This window comes from Sardina pilchardus, chromosome 6 (assembly GCF_963854185.1).
Source record: "Sardina pilchardus chromosome 6, fSarPil1.1, whole genome shotgun sequence".
NCBI classification, from domain to species: Eukaryota; Metazoa; Chordata; class Actinopteri; order Clupeiformes; family Clupeidae; genus Sardina; species Sardina pilchardus.
In genome coordinates this window covers 19154435-19173771 of record NC_084999.1, presented here as the reverse complement: position 1 = coordinate 19173771, position 19337 = coordinate 19154435, and the positions used below count along the sequence as shown (strand labels likewise).

Below are 19337 nucleotides of genomic sequence, written 5' to 3'. Positions count from 1 at the left end.
AAAAGGATAAATGCTGCCAAGGCAAAGCTTCAAATCTTTGACGAAAACATTGACCTAGACCAGGAGCCTGCATTACAACATGTTGAGCTTCCCACAGCTGTGCATGCAGTTAAGCAAGTTAAATCGGTGGACAGGCATTTGCAACCACCACAAGACATGACTGTGGGAAGTGCGTATCCAAGCGACACTGGGAATTTTGTGAGGGTTTTGGCCGAGGCTATATCAGCGAACAGACTACCAGTTCCAGAGCCTTCCATCTTTAATGGCGATCCACTTAAGTTTAACCACTGGAGGTCATCCTTTCAGACCTTAATTGAGAGAAAAAATATTCCCACCTCAGAAAAGGTCTTTTTCCTTCAGAAATACGTCGGTGGGGTAGTCAGAGAGGCTTTAGAGGGTCATTTTTTGCTTGGCTCAGAAGATTCATACAGTGCGGCCTGGGATCTCCTTAATGAAAGATATGGCCAACCATTTGTCATTGCTAAAGCTTTTAGAGACAAATTGCTTTCCTGGCCAAGAATAGCAACTAGAGAGAGTGCCGAACTAAGAAGATTTGTTGATTTCCTACGCAGTTGTGAATATGCTATGACTCACAATGAGAATTTACATGTTCTTAATGACTCAATGGAAAACCAAAAACTTACTGCCAAGCTGCCTGAATGGTTAAGCCTTAGATGGAACCGAAGTGCCACACACTACCTGTTAGAGCATGGAAGATTTCCAACATTTAGTTATTTTGTGACATTCCTTTCAATGGAAGCTAGTATAGCTTGCAATCCAATAACATCTTATCAAGCATTACAATCATGTGAATCTGAAAAGGCAAAGAACAAGAACCAGAATGCTGTGCCTTTCAAGAATCAGAACATTGGTGCCCAGATCTTTACTGTCGACACCAGTGAGAGGAACTCGGACACATGCACGTTTTGTAATATAGCAGGTCACAGCCTACACAAGTGTTATGCATTTCTTGAAAGTCAAGTTGCCGATCGAGTCAAATTCATCCAGACTCATAAACTCTGCTTTGGTTGCTTAAATCCTGGCCACCAATCAAAGAACTGTAGGAGACGGATGACTTGTGATATCTGCTCAAGGCGTCACCCTACATGCCTACACGAAGAGCGCTCAACTCAAGAATCTAATCGAGGACAATCCGAGGTAATAAACCAGTCAGAAAAAGCCATATTCAATGCCACACAACATTACCACAAGTACATCTAATAGAATTGTTAAAGATGGCAATAGTACTATCCAGACTTCAACAATAGTACCTGTCTATGTGTCAAGTGACTCGGGCAAGGAAGTTCTGGTGTATGCCCTTCTAGATTCACAAAGTGATTCGTCCTTCATTATAGAAGAAGTGGCTGACGCTTTAGATGCAGAAACTGAACAGATGAAGCTGAAACTGTCCACTATGTCATCGACAGGCACAATTGTGTCCAGCAAAAGGCTCAAGGGCTTAAGGATAAGAGGGCTGTTTTCCTCCAAAAGGATCACAGTGCCAACAGTTTACACAAGGGAATTCATTCCTGCTACGAGATCGCATATTCCCATTCCAGAAACTGCTAAAGCGTGGCCACATTTAGAACATCTTGCAGAAGACATTTCTCCATTAAAGGATTGTGAAATTGGCCTGTTGATTGGGTATAATTGCCCACAAGCTCTTATGCCAAGGGAAGTTGTGTGTGGAGAAGAAAACCAACCGTTCGCACAAAAAACTGACCTAGGATGGAGTATAGTAAGCTATTGCGACCCTATGGAACACCATGGTGATGCAATCGGTGTAAGTCATCGCATCTTCGTAAGACAAGTAACTCCCAAACACAACTCGCCAATCCAGCTCAAAGGTGAAGTTCACTTTGTCTTTAGAACTCGGATCAAGGAAATGATCACCCCTGATGATGTCATGAAGGTGCTTGAATCTGATTTCAGCGAGCAAGCAGGAGAAGATGCAACACTTTCTCAGGAAGATCTTCAATTTCTGACTAAGCTGAAAGATGGAATAAAACACAAGCCAGATGGTCATCTTGAAATGCCTCTACCTTTTAAGCAAGATGGACCAAGACTACCCAACAACAAGTCCTGTGCTGTTCAACGTTTGATGTGTTTGGGAAGAAGACTCAAAAGGGATCAGAAATACCGTTCAGACTACTTTAACTTCATGGAAGACCTTATCAACCGTGGCGATGCAGAACAAGTTCCAGAAGAACAGGTCAGCAGTAATCCCGTTTGGTATATTCCCCATCATGGGGTTTATCACCCTCAAAAGCCTGGGAAGATACGTGTCGTCTTCGATTGTTCAGCACGGTTTCAGGACACATCCTTAAATGACCACCTCCTCACTGGACCAGAGCTCACAAACACCTTGCTGGGAGTTCTCTGTAGGTTTCGCAAAGGCCCAGTCGCCATAACATGTGATGTGGAACAAATGTTTCATCAATTCCATGTAAGGCCCCAAGACCAAGACTATCTGAGGTTTTTATGGTGGAAGAATCGTGATCTTAAGTCACCACCATCAATTTTTCGAATGAAGGTTCACCTATTCGGGGCAGCATCTTCACCTGGCTGTGCCAACTTTGGGTTTCAACATCTAGCTGCCAAAGGTCAAGGTCAGTTTAACCAAAACACTGTTACATTCATCCAGAGAAACTTTTATGTTGACGATGGGCTTGCGAGTGTGACCTCTGATGCTGAAGCAATCCAGCTTATCAAGGAAGCAAGACAACTCTGTATGATGGGCAAGCTTCATTTACATAAGTTCATTTCTAACAGCAAGGAGGTTTTGAGATCAATTCCAGAGGAAGAGTGCGCTCCAAGCATCAAAGATCTGGACATGACCTTTGGAGAACCATTCATGGAACGAGTTCTCGGCGTCCAATGGTGTGTATCCTCTGATGACTTCCAATTCAGAATTATTGTCAAGGAACGTCCAATGACTAGAAGGGGAGTGTTGGGTACGGTCGCTTCCATCTATGACCCGTTGGGTTTTGTAGCACCCTTTATCCTTCGTGGGAAACAGATCCTACAACACCTCTGTCGAGACAAGGTTGGTTGGGATGAGCCACTCCCAGAAGAGTGTGGAATACAGTGGGAGTTGTGGCTACAAGATCTCCCAAACTTATCCAGTGTAAGGATCAGAAGGTGCTATGTGCCAGCGAAATTCACAGACGTTAAGCAGTATGAGTTCCATCATTTCTCAGATGCTAGCAGCACAGGTTATGGGGAATGCACTTATCTCAGAGTAATCAGTGCCTGTGGAGATGTCTATTGTTCATTGGTCATGGGGAAAGCGCGTGTTGCCCCTACTAAGGTAACTACAATACCCCGGCTTGAATTATCTGCAGCAGTGGTGGCAGCAAGGACAAGTGTCATGCTTAGAAATGAGCTGGAAATAGAAGGGCTTCAAGAATATTTCTGGACTGACTCAAAGGTTGTTCTTGGATATATAAATAATGATGCCAGGCGTTTCCAGGTGTTTGTGGCAAACAGAATCCAAAGAATCAAGTCTCTTACAGATTCCATGAAATGGCACTTTGTACGCTCGGAAGACAACCCTGCAGATCATGCATCAAGAGGCCTAACTGTAGATCAGCTGATGTCTTCCAATTGGTTCACAGGTCCAGATTTTCTATGGAAGGAGCAGCTACTCATTGGAGATGTTAGGGTGGGAGAGGTCAATGATGAGGATCCTGAGCTGAGAAAAATCCAAGTGTTGAGTACTGAAGTAAAGGAAGAGAGGACATTGTTAAGTCATCTGACTAAGTTTTCTGACTGGAGAAGGGTCGTCAAGGCGATTGCTTGTCTCAAGCGTTATGCCAAGCAGGTAAAGGGTGTTAGCCCAAGAGTAAATGGAGCTACAAGCATCAAAGAAAGACAAGAAACTGAACTTTTCATAAACAAATTGGCTCAAATGGAAGCATTCAGTGGTGAAATCAAAAGCGTAAAGCAATCCAACGAAGTAAAATCCAGAGATAAGGCAAATAAATTGTACAAACTCAGCCCATTTGTAGATGAAGATGGTGTGCTTAGGGTTGGAGGGCGGTTGACAAGATCTGTTCTTCATCCACACATCAAACATCCTGCCATAATGCCACGGTCAAGTCATGTGTCGTCCTTACTCATCAAGCACTACCACGAGAAGGTGCACCACCAAGGAAGAGGATTAACTGTAAATGAATTACGTTCCAACGGAATTTGGATCATAGGGTGCAGCAGTGCAGTTTCCTCCCACATCTACAAGTGTTTGATCTGTAGAAGGTACAGAAGGCCCACACAAGATCCCAAGATGGCAGATTTACCACCAGAAAGAATGGAAGTGACATCCCCATTCACTTATTGCGGCTTAGATTGCTTCGGACCATTTTATGTGAAGGAAGGGAGAAAGGAACTGAAAAGGTACGGCCTGCTCTTCACTTGTATGTGTTCTAGAGCCATACATATTGAAATGCTGGAGGACCTTACTACAGATGCGTTCATTAATGCATTGCGAGCATTTATTGCAATTCGTGGAAAGGTTCGGCAGTTGAGATGTGATCAAGGTACCAACTTTGTAGGCGCTCAAAGAGAGTTCATGAAGGCAATGGAAGACCTCAATCAGGAACAGTTGAAGGAACATGGATGTGAGTTCAAAATGAACATTCCATCATCAAGCCATATGGGAGGTGTCTGGGAAAGGCAGATTAGAACGATCAGAAGTGTTCTAACAGCAATCCTTGATCAGGCTGGTAAAAGACTTGACAGTGCCTCACTAAGAACCTTTCTCTATGAAGTAATGGCTATTATAAATAGTAGACCTCTGACAACCGAGCATTTACATGATCCATTGAGTCTTGAACCTCTTACTCCAAATCACTTCCTTACAATGAAATCCAGTATTACAGCACCCCCTCCTGGGCAGTTTGTGAGTCAGGATCTGTACCTACGCAAGAAATGGCGACAGGTGCAGTTCTTGGCGAATGAATTTTGGACTAGATGGAAGAAGGAGTATTTACTTAATCTCCAACTAAGACAAGTATGGCAAAAGGATAAAAGAAACACAAGGGTCAATGACATTGTCATCCTAAAAGAGGATGGTACTCCACGCAATAAATGGAGATTGGCAAGGGTAGTAGAGGTATATCCTAGTACTGATGGCAGAGTCAGAAAGGTGAAATTGCTCATGAATGACTCCACCTTAGACGAGCAAGGGAAGCGCACCTCTAAGCATGTTTATCTTGAGAGACCTGTGCAAAAGATCATTTTATTGCTTGAGGCTGAATGAAAGTCATGGGTTCCTTTGCAACCATAACTTAAGGTCAATTCAGGGTAAAATGTGAGTACAATGTCTAAAATGAATTAGGTGAAATCACTGTTATGATTTGGTGGGAGTGTAACTGCCAAGGTTGATTTTGTTTTGTATGATTTTGGTTATTGTTGTTATGATTTGCGATATTATGTTGTGTATATTTTGATTTACCTTTTGTGTGTGTTGCATCACCTGACAGGCCTAAAGGTCAATTTAGTACATGTTCCACACGGACATTTGAAAGTGTTGCACAGCTCACCTGGACGGCCGAGTGCTGTGCGTGTGATAACCGGTGATAACTCGTGGTCATGTCGGCATTCCACGTAGTTTAAGGGGGTATTCACACCTGCCTTGTTTAGTTCGATTAAAACGAACTCAAGTTCGTTTCTTGCTTGGTTCGGACCTTTTTAACTGGTGTGAATACAATCACTCGAACTCTAGTGCGGACCAAACAAGCGGACCGAGACCCAGCTGAGGAGGTGGTCTCAGAGCGGTTCCTATCGAACCCTGGTGCGGTTCGTTTATGGTGTGAAAGCAGACCGACCTCGATCCGACCCAGTTACAGAAATCTACCTTTTTTGGATTTGACGAGCTCCCGTAGTTTTTGCGCATTATGGGAAATGTAGGATAGCTCCGTGACGCACAACAGCTGTAAGCAGCAGTGGGCTAACGCTTTTTTGCCAACAATAATTTGATTTTGCATCTCCTACCCGTTCCGTCTTCCGTAGGCCTGCTGTTAGCATGTTGGACACACATGAGAGCTCTTCTCAGCTGTTTTGTTGCACGTCTTCGTCGTTGCAAAATTACGAGCATGATATTGTTAAACTTGCATCAAACGGTCTTGACGCTCAAGCACTTCTGCAAAGCTGTAACTGTATAAACTATATTGCTAGGATGATAACGAGTACAGTACGCAAACATAGATTTACGTGGGCCAACTTTGACTTTGGCTTCCTATTCTTCACCCCACCTACACGTTTACCAGCCAATGGTTGAACGACCTTAGCACATGTGCTTTTGTTTATAAATTCTGGTCCGGTTGCAATTAATCACGGTGTGAAAGCGAACCGCACTAAAAAATAAAAAAATTTAAAAAAATTGGTCCGGACCAAATAAGTGAACTAACGGACCTTCCTGGTGTGAATACGCCCTAAGACTTTTTCACACTGGACCTTTTAAGCTTTTTATATCGCAAGACTGTGGGGTTTTTTGTTTCTCATTCCCTCATGGTGTGTGCAGCCAGCGAGGTATGTGGACTTAATTGCTAAATGTTGATATGTGATTTGAGTGTTTTATATTACCTTTTAACTGAGTGCATGTATTGTGTTTATTACTGAACTCTTAACAGTTCGACGGTGGACGAAGATTAGAATAAAGAAAGAAAAATAAACCACCCGTAACTGAGAACTAAGGCTTTGCGTATTTCCTGAGGGAGTGACAGGTGGCACCAAACATTTGCTTGCATTAACATTCATTTAATGAGAATCACTCAACACATAACCAGTCATTTCTACAAAGCAATCTTAGATGGCAACATTAAGATTAAAATTAAACATACCTTAAAACACAAAGAGAACGGACAAGGCAAGGTTCAGGTGTTGCACACTGGCATTCAACATTTCTTCTTCTCTGCCAGCTATATAGCACCTGTCCCCCATTCCCATACCTCCCTCCCAGGGTGCCATCTACAGGCCTGGAGACCCCGTCCCAGATATTTTACCCGACAGCGAACTGGATGTGTGCAATGTATACCATGTCAAACTAAAACATGCAAGCATTTTAATTGAAAATATTACTCATGAGAATTAAAAATCATTACTGCAGAAAGACACAAAATGTTTCCTTTCTGGACCCCCAACAAAGGCACAACACTCAGGGCGTATTCACACCAGGAAGGTCCGTTAGTTCACTTATTTGGTCCGGACCAATTTTTTTTTCTTTTTTTCTTTTTTAGTGCGGTTCGCTTTCACACCGTGATTAATTGCAACCGGACCAGAATTTATAAACAAAAGCACATGTGCTAAGGTCGTTCAGCCATTGGCTGGTAAACGTGTAGGTGGGGTGAAGAATAGGAAGCCAAAGTCAAAGTTGGCCCACGTAAATACTATGTTTGCGTACTGTACTCGTTATTATCCTAGCAATATAGTTTATACAGTTACAGCTTTGCAGAAGTGCTTGAGCGTCAAGACCGTTTGATGCAAGTTTAACAATATGATGCTCGTAATTTGGCAACGACGAAGACGTGCAACAAAACAGCTGAGAAGAGCTCTCATGTGTGTCCAACATGCTAACAGCAGGCCTACGGAAGACGGAACGGGTAGGAGATGCAAAATCAAATTATTGTTGGCAAAAAAGCGTTAGCCCACTGCTGCTTACAGCTGTTGTGCATCACGGAGCTATCCTACATTTCCCATAATGTGCAAAAACTACGGGAGCTTGTCAAATCCAAAAAAGGTAGATTTCTGTAACTGGGTCGGATCGAGGTCGGTCTGCTTTCACACCATAAACGAACCGCCCCAGGGTTCGATAGGAACCGCTCCGAGACCACCTCCTCAGCTGGGTCTCGGTCCGCTTGTTTGGTCCGCACTAGAGTTCGAGTGATTGTATTCACACCAGTCAAAAAGGTCCGAACCAAGCAAGAAACGAACTTGAGTTCGTTTTAATCAAACTAAACAAGGCAGGTGTGAATACCCCCTCAGGCTGTATACAAGAAGGGGCAAAGTAGATTATATTTCTTGAGGAAGCTCAGGTCATTCAATGTGCAGTAAAATGTTGAATATGTTTTATCAGAGTGTTGTTGCTAGTGCAATTTTCTTTTCTGCCATCTGTTGGGGATGCAGTATAACAGCCAGGGAAACTAAAAGACTGAATAAGATCATTAGGAAGGCTGGCTTTGTGTTGGGGTCAGCCCTAGATTCCCTGGAGTTGGTGGTGGAGAGAAGGATGCTGCACAAACCTTTAAATATATTGGACAATACCTCACATCCACTACACGATTTACTGGTCAAGCAAAAACGTGTTTTTAGTTGGAGGCTACACCAACTAAAGCCTACCTTACATTGCCAGACTTTGCAAAGATTTGGAAAAGATTTTTGAAAAACTACAGTCTCAGACCCTCTCACATCTAAAGACAATTCATTGAGGTTTTAGTCACAGTCTAGTCACAGGCCAGTCTCAGATTAGGATTTTGCAAAGACTGTGGGTCACTATTTACAAGACTGCTGCTAGATTCCTTCAAATTATTTCCATCGTGCAATAGGCTACACGTCATCATTCACAGGAAATCACATGATAGCCTACTCATATCAAAGTAATTTTTTCGCGTTTCTGCAGCATTGTTTGATGTGTGACATCACTAACAGATATAGAGCTGTTCTGTCACGTAGAACAACCGACTAATAAATTATAAGAAATGAAATAACAAATAATCATAAAGGCTACAGCTGTCGCCTATTTTGCCCCTTCCTGTTTCATGTTCGCGCAAGGACTACTGCAATTCCCTGTTAGCTGGCCTACCTGCTTGCGTATTAAGACCACTACAGTTGATTCAGAATGCTGCAGCACGACTGGTCTTCAATCAGCCAAAGAGGACGCATGTAACCCCTCTCCTAGTTACTCTCCACTGGCTCCCTATAGTAGCCAGAATTAAATTTAAATCTCTCACTCTGGCCTATAGGACACTGACTGGATCTGCTCCTAGCTACTTCAGTTCTTTGATCAAGATGTACATTCCCAACCGCCCATTGCGATCTTCTGAGGAGCGTCTGTTATGTCGACAAACCATTCATGCTAGGTCAAACTGTAGATCCTATTCTTCAGTGGTTCCGTGTTGGTGGAATGAGTTGCCCAGTGCTCTCCGTTCCAGCAACAGTTTTGGATCTTTCAAGAGGGGTCTTAAGGCATATTTGTTTAATATGCACTTAGTCTTTTGAGCGTTTGTTATGTGTTATGGTTTGTATAATAGTATTGTTTTATTATAATTTGTCCATTGTTAGAATTTGACATTTATTCTGCTATTGTCCTTAAATTTAGCCATACCATACTATAGTTATTGTTATTATATAATTAACTGAGTGACTTATTTGATTGCAATTCTCATTTCATTGTTTTATTTCTCATTAGGTTAGTGCTTAATTGATTGTTTATTGATACAGTACTATTGCTATTCTCCCTTTTTGTAATTGTTCACTGTTATTTAATTTGTATTGTTATTTATTTGTATGTCGCTTTGGACAAAGGCGTCTGCTAAATAACCATAACCATAACCATAACCATAACCATACTATTGGTTTTTTTTTTTTTTTTTTTTTTTTTTTTTTTTTTAAAGGTTATTTTTTGGGCTTTTTATGCCTTTAATTGGACAGGACAGTAGAGAGAATGACAGGAAGCGAGTGGGAGAGAGAGCTGGGGTGGGATCCGGAAAGGACCACGGGGTGGGAATCGAACCCGGGTCGCCGGCGTGCGGTGCAGGTGCCCCAGCCAGTTGCGCCACGGCTGGGGCCATACTATTGGTTTTTAATGTTCACGTCACTATTTGCATGAGCCACGACTGAAAAGACTTCCGATAATATCAAACATGTTTGATATTGTCGTAACGGCAAAACTAGAAAAAGACTGCCTCCGACGGACTTAAAACCGCTAAGATTGGCACCTTACACTAAACGATTTAGATGACGGGAGCGCGCTGCGATTTCAGTAGGCCTACAACTCCCAAATTTCCGATTTTGGAAATTTAGTCGCCGACTGTTAAAACAGACCAAAATCGTGCAATGTAAGCCAGCCTTAAGCTGTAAGAAAGACAGATACAGAAAGACTCTTTTACCCACTGCAGTAGTACTTTATAATGATTCCCCTGAGCAGAGTGAAAGGAATAACATTTTAATAATTTAATTTATGTATGTTTGTATGTATATGTTGGATGTTGTGTTTGTGTATAGCTGCTGTAACACTGTAATTTCCCCTTGGGGATTAATAAAGTATACATATCTATCTGTCTATCTATCTATCTATCTATATATCTATCTATCTATGTATATTAACTTCCATCCAACTTAGAAAAAGGTCTGAACAGAGCTAATGTGTTGTACTGTAAATCTGATTCTTCCATTCTTCCATTCTTCCATTTCTCCATTTGACTTTATTAGATTTTAAATTTGAGATGTTAACAGCTGCAAAAAAAATAAGCTTTATGCATATGCCTGCACATACAGTAGGCCCTACAGTAATTTCCTATGTATTAGCCACATTGTGGATAAGCCGCAGGACAGTGTTTTAGGAAAGTTGAAACAACCAAATGAATACCATATTAATTGCCCCCTGTGCACTAACTTCATAGCTGAAGACATTTTGCAAAATCAATGTATAAGACACAGCTATTTGTTGGGAAATTACGGCAATGGGAATTTTGAGCTACTAGGAAATACTAACCTTCAAATAAATCCAATTAGAAACTAATTTCTTAGAAGAATTAGCCTATTGCTCCAATTGTGATGGCCAAGTTGTTGCAGGTTTTTTTGTCAGTAGTGGTTCTCAGGTTGCTTTTGAGGCATGAGGTGGTCCATATGTTACAATCAGTTGAAAATGTTTGATCTAGGATATAATGTGCCTAAACTGGATGGACGTTTATTAGCATAAATGTGCAATCTGTTTCAGCTCTCTGAGCTGCTTTATGTGTCCCTTTGACCTTTACGTTTGCCAAGTTCCTGTTGTGTTTTCCAGGCACTCCTCTGACCAAAGGGGGCACAGAGGACATCTGGAACTGGTCTGTGTATAAGACCCAGCTGCCCGTCACCTGTGGGGACAAAGATGGGACCTTACACAAAGACAAACTAGCCAAAGGTGAGGCATCCTCTCTGAAGTGCCCTGAAAGTTACAGTTTGTAACTCCAACTACAGGAGCTCACTTGCATTTATCAATCATCATCTATCTACAGTATCAGCTCGACCTAGATACAGCCCTCCAGAGCACGTAGCTGGAAAGGTGCTTAAGCCATGGCAGAATGCGTGCAAGAGTTGTATACCTAAGAAACGCTTACATTCTGGGATTGCTCCTCCCAAAATGCAGAGTGAAATGTGTGTAGCTACGCGCTTTTTTTTTTAGCTTACACACCCTTACATGCATGGGAGAATTCCCCCCTCAGTTATTCAGCTGACGCTTTTATCCACAGCGACTTTTAAAAAGGAACAGTCAAGGTACAGTACAACTACGACATGTTGGTTCAGCAATAAGTACCACTAGCAAAAAATAAATAACCATACATACTATATGAAGAAGAAAAGGGAAAGTCAGGTTAGAGAAGGAGGTTACTCTACTCTAAATGCTAGATTAAGCATGTCCATTTGTTAGTAGTGCTAGGAAAGAGGTACTCTCGGAAGAGTTGGGTCTTCAGGGAGGTTTTTTTTTTTTTTTGTGAATATATTTTTTATTGCTTTCACATAAACAAGACAAAACAAATTACACACCAAATGGCAATGCATAATGCAAAACGTAGCTGAAACAAAAACACACGCACACAAAAGTCTTCAGGGAGTTTTTGAAAATAGAGAGGGACGCCCCTGGTAGGAATTTGTAACACGTTTCACCATCGGGAAACTACATAATATGAGAAAAGTTTGGATTGTTGTGAACGTACAGGCAGCAGGGCCAGGTGATGTTCATTATCTGGAGGTACCATATGCCTTCATGAGAGCATTCAAATAAATGCTGAAGACTACTTTGTAGACAAGCATTAGCATCTAATTTTAATTTAATGCGGGCGGCTTCTACAGATAAAGTGGAGCAGTGGGGTAACGTGCCGTATTGGGTCGATTGAAGACCAGGCACACAGCTGTGTTCTGGATCATCTGAAAGGGTCTGTTTGTGTCTGTTTGTACGGCAGGAGAGAAGTGTTTTTTTCATCAGGGTCAATGGTACACACCTCCTGAGTTTGAGAAGCTGGGAGGCAAGGAGAGGAACAAGAACTGGAAGATCAGCATCCGCTGTGGCCAAACAACCCTGCAAAAGCTGATACAGGTGACAGAAAACTGGTGTGTGTGTGTGTGTGTGTGTGTGTGTGTGTGTGTGTGTGTGTGTGTGTGTGTGTGTGTGTGTGTGTGTGTGTGTGTGTGTGTGTGTGTGTGTGTGTGTGTGTGTGTGTGTTATGGGGACAGGTGAGAAGAGTTTATTTTATGTGTGTTCAGTTCAGTTCTATTTTACTTATTTGAGTTCTTGCAGGGAAATCACTTAATGCCTCCACCTAGATCTGCATCCAGAGCTACTCGTGACAAAGGACAGGTAAAGTAACTCATAGCTCATAACTTAGCTCAGTGTGTTAAAGGTATATGTGCACCCACCGATTGTCTAGTTAGTTACCCATGTAAGTGGTAAATGGACTGCATTTGTATAGTGCTTTTCCGCTCCTCTGAGCATTCAAAGCACTTTACAATGTCATACAGTATCTCACATTCACCCATTCACACATCAATGGCTAAGGCTACGCAAAGGGCTCTGTGCAGCTATGCCGTCAATTTGACACAGAAGCATAAATTAGGCTTAAAAGTGACTCTGTCTCACTCTGTCTCACACATACACACACACACACACACACACACACACACACACACACACCACTTTTGGTACTATGTTTTTAGGTGTGGTGACTAATGTGGTATTTTCGAGGCATTTCAGGCATTTTCAGCCGTTGGACTTGACTCTACTGTGTGTTCTGTGCTCCGCTAAGGGACAGAGAGAAGAGGAGAAAGTAGAGGCAGATGAGACAGATGCTGGAGGGGCTATGGAGGGATGCAGTTACCATGACAACAAGGACTTGGTCACGTCCATGTTTGAAGGATATGCTTTTCCTGTTCAGTGTGGGCCTATCACTGGAAGACTGCAGAAAGACCGCTTCGTATCTAGTGAGTGTTTGTGTGTGAGTGTGAGTGTGTGTGTGTGTGTGTGTGTGAGAGAGAGATAGAGAGAAAGACAATGCGATAAAGAGAGAGAGATTATGTGTAATGTATACACTGAGATCGATAACTTTCCCTCTTGCCATAACAGAAAATGGCGTTGACTGACCTCAGAATGATCCCTGTTGACCTTTGACTTTTACAGGAAGCAAAGGAAAGTGCATCCGTACAAAGGAGGACTGGCTGACCCCTGAAGAGTTTGTCATGCTGAACCCTGACTTGAAAGAAGGAATGTGGAAGAGAGACATCATCTGTAGAGGGTTGCCTCTCGGCTACCTTTTACAGGTGCAAAAAGAGAGATAAAGACCATGTCAATTGTCAGCGTTTATCTCCAATGTCGGTAGCCTGGTTGTAAACCAAACCCTGGAATCTTTCAGATTAAGGGTCTGGCCACGAGTAATGAAAATGGCTCAACTCGAGGGGCGGCACCAAGAATGCATTTGAAACTCTAACTGCACGCAGTTGGATAACGCTTCGACCAATCACAACAATTCACGGTGTGACGTATCTAGTGCATGCAATGTTTTCTATATGATTCCGGACGTCGCAGCACTGTCGCCATCAGTTCAGCTCGCCTTTGTCCCGCCTTCGCCAATTGGATTTGTTAGCTCCGATGTTGGTGCAAAATGTAATGTGTATCATTGCTTGTGACCAAAGTATCCTTCAGACACAATTCAAATTGTGTCTCGCGAGAACTCTGGATTTCCAGGGTACAATGTCAGAGATAGAGAAACAAACCAGAGGTGAATCATCCCCACCAAATATTTAGGCTGAAAAGCAGACGCAAAAAGTCATGGTTACCCAAACACCAAAAGCTATGGAATATAGTAGGGAATCTAGGGATAGATGTGCATTGGGTAGCTTGATGCATTTAACAAAAGTATTTAAAACGTCAAAACACTGAAACAGCAGGATAAACTCCTATTGTTAAGTGCATTTGTGAACATGACAAGATGTCTGTAATGAACGATGACCAAGAAACTGATAATTATATACCTGTGTTATGTGTTTGTGTGTGTGTCTGTGTGTGCTCGTGAGTGGGTGTGCTTGTATGTGTGTATTTGCATGTGTGTGTGGTGTGTGTGTGTGTGTGTGTGTGTGTGTGTGTGTGTGTGTGTGTGTGTGTGTGTGTGTGTGTGTGTGTGTGTGTATGTGTGTTTATGTGTGTGTGTACGTGTGCACGTGTGTGTGTGTGTGTGTGTAGTGCAAGATCCTGCAGGCGCATTCTCTGCTGTGTAAGTGTTCTAAGTGCGGACCCACCAAGTCAGGCCTGGTAAGATCTCATTCGCTCTAACCTTTTTTTATTTCTATCCGAGTTAGACAAATGCATGCTGTTTCTTCATGCAGTCGCACTGACAAATGTCAAGGGGTCAACAACATTATTATACTATGGTATGGACACAGTCAGCGGCTACCTTTTTAGATTAAAGGGATATTCCACCATTTGGGGAATTAAGCTAATTTTCCACCTCTCCTCGAGCATCATCCAGCCGTTCTGTTGAGTCTGGCGATACAACTTGTAGCTCCAGCCTAGCATAGATTATTGAATCGGTTTAGACCATTAGCATCTCGCCTGCTAGCATCATGCTTAAAAGTGACTATCCGGTAATTTTCCCATTTAAAACTTGTCTCTTCTCAAGTTAGAAAGTGCAATAAGACAAACTGAAAATGAAACCTGGCGATTTTCTAGGCTGATTTGACATGGAACTACACTCTCATTCTGGCATAAGGATCAAGGAAAGTTGCAAACTACTTCTGCTTGTTGCCTATGGGGACTATTTTCAGGTGCTGTGTATGATGCCTATGAAGGCAAAGCTGCTAGGTTATTGTGGCCTCTAGTTCGTCCATCCTACTTCCAATACAGGGTGTTGTGCATGCAAGTTAGAAAAAAGAGTGGCGCACGACCTGTCGGACTGAAATTCTCTGTGCACCAGTGGGATCGACATCATTTTAACGTCACACGGCTGTGTCCAGTGACCACTGCGAGTATACTGGACCTTTAACCTCCGGCTGGATTTGGTCATTATTCTACAGATGGATGAACTGGTGCCTTGTGTGTGTTTATTTTTTGCATGCAACAGGAAGACCAGAGAAATGATGACTACTGCTTCATCTGTGGAGAGAGAGGAAAGCTGTTGTTATGTGATGGGTGTCCCAGATCCTTCCACAGAGAAGGATCCTGTCACTTACCCAATCCACCACCTACTCCAGGGTGTGTGTGTGGGGCAGGGCATCTATCGCTTACCCACTCATACACCATGATTGGATGAGAGACAAAATAGATAAGATGATAAGATGAACAGAGATAGAGAGAGCGAGAGAGAGGATAGAATAGGGAGAAACTTATATCTAAGGAACTATATTATATGTATACTGCTAGGACAGCTGTCTAATACAGTATGTTGCCAGATTTTTTTTGTAGTTCTTTGCAGATGCTTTTGTCTAAAGCGACTTACAGTGATATTATAAATATTACATTAATATTAGAATGAACAGTTTAATGTTATTGTGTTTCACTATTAAAGTCATATAGCCTAAATAAAAAAAAGCACACATAATATTAGTAATAGACTGAATAGAATTTAATTTAACTTAGATTATTATTATTATTATTTCTTCAGCTATGAGGTTAATTACATGGGGGCAGTTCATATGGTATCAGTATGGTTTTGTTTCTTCTAACTTGCAAAACAGTGTCCTGCAGCTTATGCACAATGAGGCTAATACACAGGAAATGACTGTAGCTGTTGTAGTGTTCATGCACTGTAAGTTGCTTTGGACTAGTGTCTACCAAATATGACCTTAACCATATGTGTGTTTTTGTGTGTGTGCCACACAGAGATGTTTGGCTGTGTACATTCTGTGTTTGCAAGAGGAGTCAGGAATGGTGTAATCTTGATCACATGACCCAACAACAGATTCTAAATAGCATATTCTTGGACTATAAACTGGTGAGCAGGAACTTTTTTCCCTTGTTCGAACATTGGTCGAGTTAGCGCTATCAACCAAATGGCTAAGTGCAGGCACTAATATAACCAACAATGTATCTCATAAATCCCACTAATAATGCCCGGAATGGTGTTCCGTTGAATGGTGCACAGGTGGCCTGTTGATTTGAATGGTGAATGGTGAACAGGTGGCCTGTTGATTTGGTGCGTTTTAAACGGCATTAAAAATGGTTACAGTTAACCCCAAAGTACCTAACACTTAATGGCTTCTCCCTCTGCTGCTACCGCTGCTGCTGTGTTGACGTCACTCATACGTCGACCTGATTTTCATTATGTTGTTAAGTATGAAGCTGAAGGACTGGGCAACTGAGGCAAGGTTATCAGAGAAAGTTGGTTGCTCATCAATCATGACTCCTATGCAGAGTTGGACAACCCCGGTTCAGAAAGTAAAAGTCCTGCCAAGTATTGATCCAACCATTTAGTAAACCAGCTCATCCTAATTAGCAGCCAGGTAGATCAGATAATTAGTGATATCACCTGTGTTAAGTGCATAGGTAGAAATAATACATCGCAGGACTTTTACTTTCTGGACCCAGGATGTCTGCCTCTGCTCCTACATTTCTCACTACCTTGGTAGGGGCAAGAGATAGAGAGTAAATTTCAATGGTAATGTCATGGTGTATATTTGGTTTGACTTGGAGAACCAGCAGGTCAGTCTTGATGTGATGTGTGCTTTCATCAATGAAGATATGTCTGAGAGATGCAGAGATGCAGTATGTTGCCATACTCGTTAGAGCAGTATGTCATCTGCATAGCAGTGATATTAGAAGCCATGGAAGTGGATAATCAGACCCAGCGAGGTGGTCTTATTCAAAAGAAGGGGCCCCAGCATCGAGCCCTGGGGCACCCCTTAAGCCTACCTTACATTGCCAGACTTTGCAAAGATTTGGAAAAGATTTTTGAAAAACTACAGTCTCAGACCCTCTCACATCTAAAGACAATTCATTGAGGTTTTAGTCACAGTCTAGTCACAGGCCAGTCTCAGATTAGGATTTTGCAAAGACTGTGGGTCACTATTTACAAGACTGCTGCTAGATTCCTTCAAATTATTTCCATCGTGCAATAGGCTACACGTCATCATTCACAGGAAATCACATGATAGCCTACTCATATCAAAGTATTTTTTTCGCGTTTCTGCAGCATTGTTTGATGTGTGACATCACTAACATATATAGAGCTGTTCTGTCACGTAGAACAACCGACTAATAAATTATAAGAAATGAAATAACAAATAATCATAAAGGCTACAGCTGTCGCCTATTTTGCCCCTTCCTGTTTCATGTTCGCGCAAGGTTACTATTGGTTTTTAATGTTCACGTCACTATTTGCATGAGCCACGACTGAAAAGACTTCCGATAATGTTCCGACTTCCGAACATGTTTGATATTGTCGTAACGGCAAAACTAGAAAAAGACTGCCTCCGACGGACTTAAAACCGCTAAGATTGGCACCTTACACTAAACGATTTAGATGACGGGAGCGCGCTGCGATTTCAGTACAACTCCCAAGATTTCCGCCCGATTTTGGAAATTTAGTCGCCGACTGTTAAAACAGACCAAAATCGTGCAATGTAAGCCAGCCTTTAGGTGAGGTAGTGAGATGTGGACAACTGTCCAAACCAGGACACGTTAAACAAGCTCACTGTGATGTAGGATTCAAACCAAGAAAGCCAGAGATGCCTGTCATGTTTGAGAGTATGGAGAGAAGGATTTGGTGGTTAACTGTATTGAAGGCAGCTGATAAGTCAAGTAGGATGGCCTAGGACCGAGCTGTCACTTTGGCTTTGTTTTAGGATTCTGTCATATTTAACTGCTGTGTCAGCTGAGTTGCTGCTCAGAGAGAGAGAGAGAGACTGCAACATGTCACATTGTTGGTGGTGCCCTTTGGGTTTCTTGGTGCTTTAAGCCCCCAACGTTGTCTTTGAGCAGCAATGCCTGGAAGGCGCTAGGCATGGGTTAAGGTTAGGGTTAGGATTAGGTGCCTTTAAGGGTGGAATTTGAGGGGAAAATTGCACTTCACTTGCTCCCTAAAGTAATGGGACACCCTAACCCTACATGGGAATGCGCAAAATCTAGGGTTTAGAACAAAGATCTAGGGGAAGATGAGAATTGGCACAGGCAGAATCAATCTCACTCTTGGTTGCATGATACCCTTTGGTCAGGTCAGAGCTGCTAAGGGAAAATGGCTCAAATCCAAACTAGCTGAGAATCTAAAGCTACCAGACACTCCTATCCTCCTTTTCAGCCAGCATCGCTGCAACAAAGAGAGCTTTTTATAATGACACAACAGTGTCACTGACACCTGGAAACTTTTCGCTAAAATCACTACTCAACCCTTCGCCTACTTCTCCCACCAGCCTTACTGCTGACACCTTTCATTTTCATGGACAAAGTGCAATCAGCTGCCAATTCACTGGCACACTTGCTCTCAATCTGGCTTCTTCACCTAAGGGTGTTCAATGGTGTTTAAAGCCCCCAATGTCGCCTTCCAGGCAGCACTGCCACTGTAGACTTAGGGCCTGTCCCAATTCTCATCTTCCCCTAGATCTTTGCCCTAAACCCTAGATTTTGTGCGTTCCCGTGTAGAGTTAGGGTGTCCCGTTACTTTAGGGAGCAAGTGAAGTGCAATTTTCCTCTCAAAATCCACCTTAACATTATAGTTTGCTCCAATGCAGGCTTAAAACGAAGTAGAAGATGAAATGAACAAGATGGCAGACGTCGCTGGAAAGCGAAAGCGAAACTTAATTCCGCTATAAGTATATTTTCGCAAATAAGCACGTTAAAATTTCTAAATATGTTGGAATATATTCTTTTGAACACACTTATTTTTGTTTGTCGAGTTTTGAACACTAATGTTAGAAAATATATTATGAAGCTATCTTATATGTATAGTCTGGGGTCGGACCATTCGCAGAGTTGAAGCCTGTGGGTGGGATGAACAGTTGTCTTTCAAACTGCCTCTGCACGTAATAGGCCAGCATTTGTGACCAATCGTAGCCGGTCGGCAAAACGGCAAATACATCCTTCTTTAAAACGAATGACTTGAGTGCTTCTTTCTGCTCAAACTTCAGAGAAAAGCCCAAGTCTAACTCTTCCAAAGCCG

At 42.4% G+C, this 19337-nt stretch overlaps 1 protein-coding gene across 4 annotated transcripts in view; it reads left to right on the top strand.

The window, feature by feature from the left end:
• The window catches only part of LOC134082866 (NACHT, LRR and PYD domains-containing protein 1 homolog), a 50564-nt gene that overhangs the window by 21009 nt on the left and 10218 nt on the right, over positions 1 to 19337 (top strand). For 3 of the 4 annotated variants that reach the window (XM_062538889.1, XM_062538888.1, XM_062538886.1), the window contains exons 3-10: positions 11003 to 11122; positions 12162 to 12295; positions 12497 to 12556; positions 13002 to 13176; positions 13373 to 13512; positions 14432 to 14500; positions 15309 to 15439; positions 16067 to 16178. In XM_062538889.1, the coding sequence (XP_062394873.1) occupies positions 11003 to 11122; positions 12162 to 12295; positions 12497 to 12556; positions 13002 to 13176; positions 13373 to 13512; positions 14432 to 14500; positions 15309 to 15439; positions 16067 to 16178 (941 nt within the window). The remainder of the gene's footprint in view (positions 1 to 11002; positions 11123 to 12161; positions 12296 to 12496; positions 12557 to 13001; positions 13177 to 13372; positions 13513 to 14431; positions 14501 to 15308; positions 15440 to 16066; positions 16179 to 19337) is intronic. The other variant, XM_062538887.1, reaches the window with a different exon arrangement.